This window comes from Mustela putorius, unplaced genomic scaffold, assembly GCF_011764305.1.
Source record: "Mustela putorius furo isolate JIRA1106 unplaced genomic scaffold, ASM1176430v1.1 tig00001433_pilon_pilon_pilon, whole genome shotgun sequence".
NCBI classification, from domain to species: Eukaryota; Metazoa; Chordata; class Mammalia; order Carnivora; family Mustelidae; genus Mustela; species Mustela putorius.
This window is the reverse complement of record NW_025421741.1, coordinates 650,829-663,010: the sequence shown is the minus strand read 5'-3', so window position 1 is coordinate 663,010 and position 12,182 is coordinate 650,829. Positions and strand designations below refer to the sequence as shown.

The 12,182-nt window shown below is 53.8% G+C and overlaps 1 protein-coding gene across 1 annotated transcript; it reads right to left on the bottom strand.

Annotated features, from left to right (window-relative positions):
- Window positions 1-3,992: 3,992 nt before the first annotated feature.
- Window positions 3,993-6,913, bottom strand: RAN (RAN, member RAS oncogene family). Its single transcript, XM_045087638.1, has 7 exons — window positions 6,766-6,913; window positions 6,167-6,212; window positions 5,910-5,994; window positions 5,712-5,837; window positions 4,846-5,033; window positions 4,491-4,661; window positions 3,993-4,394 (listed from the first exon to the last, which is right to left on the bottom strand). The coding sequence occupies exons 2-7, from the start codon at window positions 6,200-6,202 to the stop codon at window positions 4,350-4,352; spliced, it is 651 nt and encodes a 216-aa protein (XP_044943573.1). The 5' UTR covers window positions 6,203-6,212; window positions 6,766-6,913; the 3' UTR covers window positions 3,993-4,349.
- Window positions 6,914-12,182: the final 5,269 nt, after the last annotated feature.

Below are 12,182 nucleotides of genomic sequence, written 5' to 3'. Positions count from 1 at the left end.
CAAAAAAAAAAAATTCAAAACGGGTGCCTGGGTGGCTCAGTCGGTTAAGCGTCTGCCTTCAGCTCTTGTCTTGAGCTGGAAGACTTGGGATAGAGTCCGGGGCAGGGCTTCCTGCTCAGCGGGCAGCCGGCTTCTCCCTCCACCCATCCCCCTGCTCCTGATCTCTCTGATAAAATCTTAAAAAAAAGGCTACTTCAGTAGCACATGGAGGTGAAAGAGCATGGCGGTTCCAAGCATTTGGGAATAAACTCCCCTTTTCTTGCCAAATCCACTCTGAGAGGTGCACAGCGAGGGGCTGGTCACAGAAACCCGACCGGACCTGGTCGTCAGCCGACACTGCAGCCCCACACACGACGGGTTCCTAGCGATTGTCAGAAGTGTGCAGCTGCCTGGGCGAGAAACCCCCAGAATAAAAAGTGAACAATGATTCCAGAACAGTACTGTAGCATAATCCCACTTTTTGGGGAAATGCCTCAAAGCGTATGTGACCAAACGTCCTCAACAGTTCCCTCTCGACGGGAGGGAGATGTGGTGAGTCTGTGTTTTAACTGTCCAAATCCGTCCACGTTCAATGTAACTTTTTTCACTCTGGGGGAGAGCGTGGTCAGACGGGTCAGGAAATGAGAAGCAGAAAGCCAAGGTTACTCACCCAAACCTGCCCAGCAGCTCCCCCTGCCGGGCCGGCTTCAGGGCTGGGACTCGAGGGTGTTCCTCCCAGCGGTGTGGTTTCCCAGCTACCAGGCGCGCTGCATTCGAGCGTAACTGCACGGGCAGCGCGGGCGCGAGCCGGCCCCATGTCCTGGGCAAACCTGCAGACAGCAGTCAGGACGTGCGGTCGGCCTGTGTGTGCTGGCCGGTGAGAGGAGGAGGAATATGAGGTGTATGTGGACAGGGAATATTACTCAGCCTCCAAAAGGGAAATCCTACTGTGGTCGTGGATGAGGCTGGGGAAGGACACTGCTCAGTGAAGTAAGCCAGACGGACGAGTAGCCCGTGGCGCTAATTCTACATGGGGTCTAAGCACATCTAACTCCCAAGATGCAGAGGGTGCCGACTGCAGGGGACCGGGCAGCGCAGAGGAGCCGGTCGCAGAGCACAGTCTCGGCTGTGCACAGCAACAGGCTCTGGAGACCAGACACAGAACATGGCGACTCCCATTACTGCAGCCGCGTACACTCAGGTGTGCGGAGGACGGATCGGCAGTGTTCTTACTGCACACAGACAACAGAGGCGGACACAGCGGACAGCCTGGCCGGGGTAGCCGTGCACTGGTATCAAGTATCGTGTTGCACGCCGTCAACATAAACTGGGGTTGCCCATCACTTCCAAGACGGGAGGAAAAGGGACCGTTTCATGATGGTGCCTGGCTCATTTGTTTCTGCTGCGCGTTTGTTGGACATGTGGCTACGTAACCGCGGGTCAGCCTCCCCTTCCCTGCAGTACTGTGCCGCAGAGAGGACCTCCACGGGCCAGCGCAGGATGGACACGGGTCCCTGCGCGCCAGCGCCTGCTCCCAGAACAAGCTTTAACATGCTCCTGACCCTTGAGGCGCACTGACCCATCCTGCACTGAACACTGGGTCCGCCCCTCGCCCGCCACACCCCAGGGCTCTGCTCCCCTGACCTCCAACCCTTCTCTCCTGCGGCCCCTCCCAGATGGACGGGATTCCTGCTTCCCGAGCTGTCCAGTTCTGCGCATCAGCTCACTGCAGTCCTAGTGCTCCCTTCTGCAACTCCTGGACTGCCCATCTCCCCATGGGGACCGAGCACCCCCGAGCACGCGGCTCGGGATGTAAGCAATCCTCTACCCACATCGTAGAGCACCTACCTGCCATGGTTTTCTACTCTGCTTCTCAGAGAAGGGCGACTGAAAACCCACCAAGTCCGAGGTTCCCCTTCCACCTCCGGTGGCTGAACAGACAGCACCACAGACCCTACCGTTTGAATTCTGTGGATCCCCCCAGGCAACATTCCTCACTGTGCACGCGAGGAACCTGCAGCCCGACATGGTGAACGGGGTCAGCAGAACTCCGGAAGTTGGTCCCACGTGCACAACCACAACTCAAATGGAACTTGAGCCACAAGCTCATTTCCTCAGATTGAGGTATTCACAGAAGCCAGAAATTCTGGAGTTTGTTTCAGTTACACATGCACTTCTGAGCCAAAAAAATCAGTTCTTTGGAAATTCAATGTATTTTTGCAAACCGCTGCCCTTCCCCAGATGTGCTGCTAGGACAGAAAACCCAGTCTGCACACTTCAGTGGGATCAGAACCCCACCGGACTTTGCGGACACCCTGCCCTTCCTGCATCCTACCGGCCCTTCACACTGTGACCGGTCACCAAGCAGGATAAACACCGTCCAAGGGAACCACTGCCGCACACTCCATGTGGGAGCCACCCAGGCTCGTTCCTATGGCCAGTGCTCTAACAGACCCTTACTCATCAGGATTAACTCGGGCACAGGCTTCCAACACAAGGCTTCCCCTTAACCCATCAGATTTCAAAACAGAGGGGAAACCCCCTCCCCGCCGCCGTGTCTAACCTGCACAGAAATGTACCCTCACAGGGAGGTGATGCATGCTAACGATTCATTATTTCCCACAATACTACAGAGGATCCAGAAAATCCAGGCAAAAAGAAACAATATATTTTGCAGCAAATTTTTCAGTAAGACTTGCAAATTCTCTCCCACCCCATATTAAACAGGTAAGTGAAGCAGCTTCCATGTTTAACGGTTACATTCCAGATTCTGAGTAGTCCCGTCACGCTTGCATTCCACACAGGTCACAAACACATATGCCTTCTACTAAGTATCGGAAAAAGGTTTCATCCGAACTATGGGAAGACCCTTTTCAAGTCCCAGATTTAATCTGGTTTTGAACAGAGTGTAGCATGTAGAGCGATTCCGATCTGTGAGTAAAATCTATAGATGCATTAACTGAATATTGAAACTTATTCAATTCTATCCTTTGTATTTCATTTTTTCCATATATTGAAGCAATCCCTACTTTCTTTTTAGGTAGGAAAGTAATCATTTAAGAAGAAATGGACTTGTGAGAACTTTGGTAAGCTGAACTCTAGCAGTGCTTGTATCAGCGAGATAGTTAAGGCTGACACCCAGCTGCTACAGGGCATAGCATCAATGGGGTCAAACTCAAGCAAGACAGACCCAACTCATTTTTAAATGTGGAAATCATACAGACTTAAATGGTTTCATCCGATGAAGCTTCTACAGTGTTTCACGTTTACCGAGAAACCATTCTAAGGTCTGCTTTTTTGTTTAGAACGTATTTAGTCTGTGCCATGGAACTGGCCACAAAAAAATCCTTCAGGAAAAAGCTCAAAGCTGTGAGGTGTCCAAATTAATCTTCGACATCCTTAAGGCTTGGGAATACTTGAAAACAGCAGGAAAACGTGCAACATCATTCTAAAATACCAATTTTACATTAAACATGTAACATTAAAACAAAAGCAAGTAAATGAATAACTTACACTCATTTTTAACAAGTATTTCGTATTTGAGACTTCTGTCAAGTTCCTGCCATCCTTTGTAGGGTATAACTGGACTGTGAAATCTCTACATAAAAGCATGGTTACTTCTGCCACGAATTAACCACAATTCTAATTCTCAAAATGCCTAGCAAAACTCTGAAACCACACACTGATCTGTCCTGACAGGCCACAGAAGTCTCAAGCTCTTCCCCAGGTGACGACACCACCCCGTCAACAGGCAGGTGGCAGGAGAGACATTTCAGCGTGACTGCACTGATGACGCTCACACCTCATCAACAACTTACCAAACAGAACACTGCGGACACCAGCCCATCACTTTCGTCAGAGGATTCAAACGTACAAGAAACAGACATAAGAGTTTTACTTGCAAGGCTTCAAATTAAGTGAGAATAGCAAAGGCAATTTAAACAGTATCATGGCACAACTTTCCCTGTTAGTAGTTTTAAAATTCTTACCAAACAAGGGAGGAGTTCACTTGCTTAGATATTTGAAATACAACTTTATTCTGATTCTAAACGAAAAGGAATGGGAATGACAGTGACAAACAAGATTTCACCACTGGGTATTGTGACGGGACTTTAGCAGTCTCATATCTGAAACTCAGGAAGGAAACAACTGCGTTCCAAAACAGCTAAATATGCAGGTCCAAAAAATGAAGGTACTTTTTAAACTGCCACATTCACTCCGAAGCCCATTCATCTCCTTCAGCATCCCAAAGATTAAGCACATGTTCTGCTCAGCTATATAATAAAGTGGCAAACACGCTGCACCACTGACATCACAGGACAGTTGCCTATAAAACTAGACTTCTGACGCTGGCCTCCGGCTGCACGTTCTCACAGGTCATCATCCTCATCCGGGAGAGCAGTTGTCTGAGCAACCTAGAAAAAGACACAACGTGGTAGTACTCTGGCCTGGAGCCACCGGCAACATAAGACCCCGGAAAGGACCACATGGCGAACACTTGCACACCCTACCTCTAGATCGTGCTCATACTGTGCTGCCAAAGCTGGGTCCATGACAACCTCTGGCGGGGCAAGAGCGGGCATGGCGACAAACTCCAAGTTAGGGTCTCCAATTAGTTTTCTAGCAAGCCACAGGAAGGGCTTTTCAAAGTTGTAGTTACTTTTGGCAGAAATGTCATAGTACTGTTGAAAAAAAAAAAGAAAAGTTAGTTTTTAAAAATGTATTTGTCATTAGGATGTTCCAAACTAAAGAAATTCTCTCGAACCACACCACAGATGTTTATGAATCCCTTTAACAGACCTGTTCATTGTAATTCCACTTTTGATACAGCAAGAACACCGTAAACAGCAAGTTTTATAAACGTACCTGAAGATTCTTCTTTCGGTGGAAGACAATAGATTTTGCCTTAACTTTCCTGTCCTTAATGTCCACTTTGTTGCCACACAGCACAATGGGGATGTTCTCACACACTCGTACCAGATCTCTATGCCAGTTAGGCACATTCTTGTAAGTAACCCTTGAGGTGACATCGAACATTATAATGGCACACTGGGCTGAAGAAAAATTCAGGAGAAGGGTTACACTCCTAGGATTTCCCGCACACACAAGGAATGCCAAGATCAGACCAGTCCTCTGGCTATCTGTTTCTTAACTCATTCCCAAGTCTCCTCCAAATGGAAAAATCTTCCATCCCTGGAATACACCGCGAGATCTGGAATCCCACCCCGCGCGCACGACCAGCCGGCTGGATCGGATCTCGCTGCCGTACATCAGTGCTGCCCCATCCCCAAATCTCCAGTAGATGAACGACACAGCAGCATTCTAGGAACCTACTCCTCCGCTCTGAGATCGGAGAGCCTATTCTGCGGAAGACCGCACAAGACGGGATACGCCACTCTCTCGCTGAGGGACGCGTAGGTCCCCGTGCTGACCCCTGAAAACCCTAAAACAGCTCAGTGAACCAGGAAGCACGACCTAACGCTGATTTCTAGCTCCACACCGATCTGTTATTCGCGCGTCGAAAACGGCCAAGAAAGGGCTCCCAGAAGCTTTCCGGCACAGAAGTGCGATTCCAGGAGAGCTCTTCTTTATGAAACTCCATTTCCAATTCTGAGATCCTTTTGGGAAAAAAAACCCCCAAACCCCAACCACTGCAGCAGCGCCCGGCCAGCTCCGCGGCTCTCGGATCATGACACAGCACGGCCTCCAGGCCGGGGTGGCCGCCCGCCTACCTTGGATGTAGTAGCCGTCCCGCAGGCCGCCGAACTTCTCCTGGCCGGCCGTGTCCCACACGTTGAACTTGATGGGTCCCCGGTTGGTGTGGAAGACGAGCGGGTGGACCTCCACGCCCAAGGTGGCTGCGACACAAGCGCGGCCGTGAGCCCGCGTCGGCGCCCGCCGCCCGGCCCCGCCGCCCGGCCCCCACGTACCTACATACTTCTTCTCGAACTCGCCCGTCAGGTGACGCTTCACGAACGTCGTCTTCCCGGTGCCGCCGTCGCCGACCAGCACCAGCTACGGGACAGCACAGGCTGGCGAGGGCCGCGCCGCGCGCCTCCCGCGCCGCCACCGCCCGCGCCCGCTCCGCGCCGACCCCGCTCCGCGCCGACCCCGCTCCGCGCCCGCCCCGCTCCGCCCCGCTCCGCGCCCGCCCCGCGCGCGGCGACCACCCCCGCCGACCACGTACTTTGAACTGGACTTGGGGCTCTCCCTGGGCAGCCATGGCGCTGGTGCTGCGGGGCCAAGAGAAAGACGTGGGGCCGGCGGCGCGGCCCGGAGCCACATGGCCGGGCCCGCCCCACGTGCCCGGGCCCACAAAGGGGCGCCGGACGGCCCGGCCCCACGCGCGCTCGCCCCGGCCGGGGCGGGGGCCGCGGCGCGCTCACGGCGGGCGGCGCTGCTCCGGCCGCGGGGCCTGGCGACGCGCCCGCGCCCGCGCCGAGGGAGGCCGGGAGGCCGGGAGGCCGGGGCGCGGGGCGGAGGCCGGGCGCGGGGCGGAGGCCGGGGCCGCACAGCGCCCGATCGCGCACCCGCCTCCGCCGCGGGCCCGCCGTCCGCCCCGGGGCCGCCCCCCGCCGCCCGCCCCGGGCCCAGCGCGGCTCGCGTCCCGGCGCCGGCCTGCGGCCTCCGCCGCGGGGGGAAGGGGAGAGCCCGCCGCCGCCGCCCCGGCCCGCGCCCCCGCCCCGGCCCCCGCCGCCGCCCCGGCCCGGCTTCGCCGCCCCCCGGAGTCCCCCGGGCCCCGGCCCCCGCGCCCCCGCGGCCCCCGGCCCGGCCCCGCCGCGCTACCTTCCAGAAGCGTCTCCGGCCCGTCTGACTGAGGGCTGGAAAGATGGCGGAAGCGCAATTCAAATGCCCGGAGACGCAGCCGACGCCGGCGCGCGCCGAGGGGGGCGGGGCAACGGCGCCGCGGCGCTCCCACGTGGCCCGGCGCGCGCGCGCACGCACGCCGCGGGCTTGGGCGGCCACACCCGTCGGCCTGGCGCGGAGGGAAAGACTCGAGGGGCGGCGGGCGCGGGCGGGCGCGGGCGGGCGCGGGCGGGCGCGGGACGCAGGGCGGGCGCGGGACGCAGGGCGGGCGCGCGCACGCACGCCGGCCCGCGGGGCCACGTGCCCCGGCCCAGAGGGCGGGTTCCCGCGCGCGCATGCGCCGACGGCGACGCGGCGCGCCCTGCTGCGGCCGCGCCACAGAGCTCGGAGGAGAGCGCAGGCACCTTGGGCGGGAAAGTCGCGGGGCGCGGCCCACACAAAGACCCGGGGCTCCCAGGCCGGGGGACTAGTCGAGCGGACGGGGCACGGCGGTACCCGGGCGGGCCCCATTTGGGGGCGCGAGCCACGCCTGCGCCCCCAGCCCCCTCCACACCCCCTGTCGGGGCCACACGTGGCCTCTGCCCTGCGCCCCCAGCCCCTTTTCTCTCCCGCCGCAACCCAGGCCCTTCCTCCCACAGTCTCCTCCCCAAGCCCCCCATCCCAACCACTACCCACCTCCCCTACTCGTTACCGCCCCGGTCCCTCGCCTTGGGCCTCGGCCGGGCCCCTTCCGTTCCCGCCGCGCCCGGTCCCTTCCTCCCACACCCGAGCTCGCTCTAGATCCCCTTCCCTGCGGCACCCATCGTCCCCCAGCCCCAGATCGCTTTCACTCAGTGTCCCTTCTCCCCTCTGACCTCGACCCCTGGCCACTTCCCTACGTTCCCGGTCCCACTCCCGCCCCCCGCGTCCCTGGCGTCCGCCGGAACCCACTTGCGGGTAAAGGACAGACAGACAGATGCTTTTTCCCACCCTGAAGAGCCAGCCTCCCTTCTCTTAAAGCATCTGATCGGTCAGCAGGCTCTGCGACCGTACCCTGCAAACAGGATGACCAAATCGTGTTTCCAGACTCGGCAGCTCTTCTCAACCCAGTTGCAAACGTGGATGCAGTCGATGAGTGTTTAGGTGCCAGACTCTGGAGGGGATAAAGCTGTCAACAGTCCAGACGGGACTGCACTCAGAAGCCCATCTGAGGGTCAGTGTAGGTAGAAAATAAAATGAGCCACAAGCTCAAAATGTTGATTGTTATTACCGCCCACTGGCACTGAGCCTGGTTGTGGGCCAGGTGGAATCCTCCAACCTCTGACCCTAAATCTAAGACCAGTTTTTGGCATTTGTGTGGACAGCCACAGATTCACCTCTAACCCAGATCTTCTTAGTCCCTCTGCAACCAAGCATCCACACTCAGAGCAAGAGCAGGCTGCTAATGACCTGGTCAGAACAGTCAGGTTGCTCAGAAAGGATTCCGCCATGGGAAACCCATGGACCAAGAAGTTAGCCATTTCGTCCTGAGTGTGCTTTGCAACCAAGCCTGTTGGGAACACAAGTGACGCAAATTGGGCACGACGTTTCTGTGAACCTGCCTGCTGGGAGCTCAAGTCTGAGCACCCCCAGAGGACCCTCAGGAGGACACCAAAGCAGCTCTCTATGCTGCTGGAGGGAGTGCACATTGCTTTGGCCTCTCTGGAGAGCAGAAGCTGATAAAACATCACTGCCGAGAGCTGCTGAGCCTGTACTTTCACTTCTAGAGAGAGTGCCTGGAGTTAAACCCCCATATATGCACAGGCAGACAGTATTGCCTGCGCTCACTACAACACAATAGCAACAAAAAATGGAACTTCCAGAAATATCCATTGACAGGAAAATGTATACACGTATTAACCTGGATTCCGGTGTGGCATCTAAAAGGAAGCAAGTTCATCTGTATCAACAGGGTTAGGTCTCAAAGGGTAATGTTGAGAAAAGAAGGAAGTTAAGAAAGATGTGATGATAGCTTTATACAGTCCACAGGATGTTTTATAGAGACGGTATAGTATAATGCCATCTATGGACATTTTTATAGACACAAAACCATATTAAGTCTTAAGTGTACGTAGAAAAATTTTTTTAATTGACTACAATGATATAGGCTGAATTCGGAGGCTGTTGTTTTGAGAGGCAGTAGGGAGTGGTGTGATGGGAACAGGCAGAATGGTCAAAGGCGGCTATCAAGGTTCCCTTTCTTCTGTTAAAAGAAGGTAATTAAAGCAAATAGGACGACATATTAGCCGCTGTAAAACTCTAGGATGGTGAGAACACCAGTGTTTCTACCTTTTGGCATTTTTGAAAATACTTCTTCCTGCAAGAAAAGCCAAGTTGAACCAAGGGTATCCGTTGTTCTCACACAGCGTTCCAGGAGCTCCTGGTGGTTTGGTTTCTTTTCTTTCTTTCTTTCTTTCTTTTTTTTTTTTTTAAGATTTTCTTTATTTATTTGACAGAGGTCATAAGTAGGCAGAGAGGCAGGCAGAGAGAGGGGGGAGGAAGCAGGCTCCCTGTGGAGCAGAGAGCCGGACGTGGGGCTCAATCCCAGGACCCTGGGACCATGACTCTGGGACCATGACCCTGGGACCATGACCTGAGCTGAAGGCAGAGACTTTAACCCACTGAGCCACCCAGGCGCCCCTCCTGGTGGTCTGGTTTCTTTACGTTAGTTGCAGATGGCGTTCCCTGGCCCTGTCCCAGAACTTCCGAAGAGGATCATCTCAAAGAACGCAGACTGAAAATGGGAAAATGTACCCTGGTTGGCACCGATAACACATTTCCCCAGTGAGACTGCCCAAGCTCTTCCATTCACCAGTGGCTTTGCAGGGTACCGGGGTACTTCCTTGTCTTCCCCACCCAGCATGGATTGCAAACCCATGCTTGCCCTGTGGTTTCAAACATGGCAATCACATGCTCAGAGAGGCAACAGAATTACAAAAAGGTTGCAGCAACAGTACAAGGAATTTCAGCTGTTGCCTCTAATTTCCTCAAACATCAGCACTCCTCATTTCATAGGTCCTCCTCTGCTTCCCTCAGTATCGATCTCACCGTATATATGATTTTAATATATATCTATAGGATTTTTGTCCTCTGGGATGTTTGAGAGTAAGCAGCAAGCAAGATGTCCCTCGGTATGTATTTCTTAAAACCAAGGACATTCTGTTACGGAACCACGGCTCAGTTACCCAGATCAGGAAATGAACCCGGCTGCAGTCCGATGGTCTCACCTACAGACCAGAATGCCACGGGTCTCACCGCCGTCCTACAGCTGGTGCGGGATCTGTTCAGGAAGCCATGTTACCTTCAGCTGTTTGGTCGGTGTAGTCACACTCCTAGATCCACAGCAGTAACTTCATCTTCCATGACCTTGACTCTGCAGGACCGGACTTCTGTGGATTTGTCGGATATTTCCTCTGGATGGGTTTTGGGTGACACAGTTTGGGTTGGGATACCTCAGAAATGGTGATGTCCTTCTCAGTGCATCTTTTTTTTAGGAGTATAAACTGACCTTCGTAGAAGAGTTCAGACCCTCCTTGGGCTGTCTAACACTGCAGCGGTTTGCCAGCTCACTTACATACATGACACCTGTGGCTGGCCAGGCCCCACGTGAGCTAAGTTGTGTCTCCTTTTCCACCCCATCTCCAGCTTCTTTCCCTGTAACTGTGTAGCCACATGAGCCTTTCTGAATCGTACCTCTGCCAAATTTGTCCCTGCCTGAGGGCCTTTGCACTTACTGGTCCCTTTGCCTAAAATGCTTTCCTCCACATTCTTGCCTCCTTCTCACCTTCAGACTGCAGCTCAAATGTCACCTCCTCAAGAAAGCCCACCCTGACTGCCCTCTCTACAATAGTGTCACTGTACCAGCCCATTTTCCATCTCAGCCCCCACTTGATTTTCTCCAAAACACTTACCACTAACTGAATATAGCTTGCTTAATAATTCGTATGTTTACCTTTCTGTTTTTCTTTCTCTCACTAGAATAAAGAAAGCACATTGCCTGGCATGAGTGCCTGGCTTGTAATGGGTACTCAGTAAATACATGTTGAATCATTGAGTGAATTACTCTTAACACCATCTGAATACAGTAACAGCACCATCATATGCTAATAAAATAACAGTGACTTACATACAGAAGCTTATTAGAATTTTAATATGCTATTTCTCGTCAAAAACTAATCATTAGGGCGCCTGGGTGGCTCAGTGGGTTAAAGCCTCTGCTTTCGGCTCAGGTCATGATCCCAGGGTCCTGGGATCGAGTCCCACATCAGGCTCTCTGCTCAGCAGGGAGCCTGCTTCCCTCTCTCTCTCTGCCTGCCTCTCTGCCTACTTGTGATCTCTGTCAAAAAAAAAAAAAAAAAAAAAAAAAAAAACACCTAATCATTAAGCAAGTAACAAACATTTAGCAAAAACATTGCCGATCTTTCCTATTTGTGCACTTTCCATCAACTTCCTTGACTTTGCAAACCAATAAGGAAGGAATTCTTCAAGATTCCATGATCTACTTCATTCATCAATCCAGCTGGATATCAATAATCTGTCAAATGAAATATTTCCTTTATTAGACACTCAGTTTTGTACACCAGGAGCGCGCTGAGGCACAGATTACATGTTTCTCCTTAGCATTAGCGCAGAAATTATTTTCCCTGACTGCAAAATCAAGAGCTTTGTCATTTATTCATGCCAGAGACCCATCCCCTCCTCCACGCAATGATCAGGCAGTGAATGAACTCAGTCCCACCCTCCTGTGGTATTTGTCCTCTCCTGGGGTGGATCACCACGTGATTTGTATCTAAACTAGTTTCAGCACTTCAGAATGTGATGGCGTTTAAAGTGAGCCCACCAATTCCTTGAAACTTCTCTCTTGAAAAAGGCTGAGCCTCCTTCTTGTGTGTGGGCGGGGCGGAGCGACTCCCTTCCAGCAATGGGAGTGTGTCCCAAAGGACAGCCTGTGATTTTGGAGACTGAAGTCCTGGAGGTTCTGGTGACTTCCACCATGCTCTCTCTGGGCACTCACTGGGAGAGTCCGCGTACTGCAGGGACGAGCGCAGCCCCATGGACAGGTTCTAGTGAGGAGGAGTTGAGAGGCTTGTAAGGAGCCCAGGGGGATTTGCTGGCTGAGAGGGAGCCTTCTAGAAAGTCCTCTCGCAGCCCCCGTCCCGCCTCCCTGGCTGCGGTCTCCTGCACGCATCTTACCTGCAGTTTCCAGAGACTGAGTCACAGCCTCCCAGTGAAGCCAGTCCTGGATCCCGACTCCTGGAAAGCACGTGAGATTTATTGTTTGCGGCTGTTTCAAACACTAACTTTTGACGTGATCTGTCCTGCAGAGTGGTAAGGTCTACAGCACAAGGAACAAGGGTAGTTCATGTAAAAATCCAGGC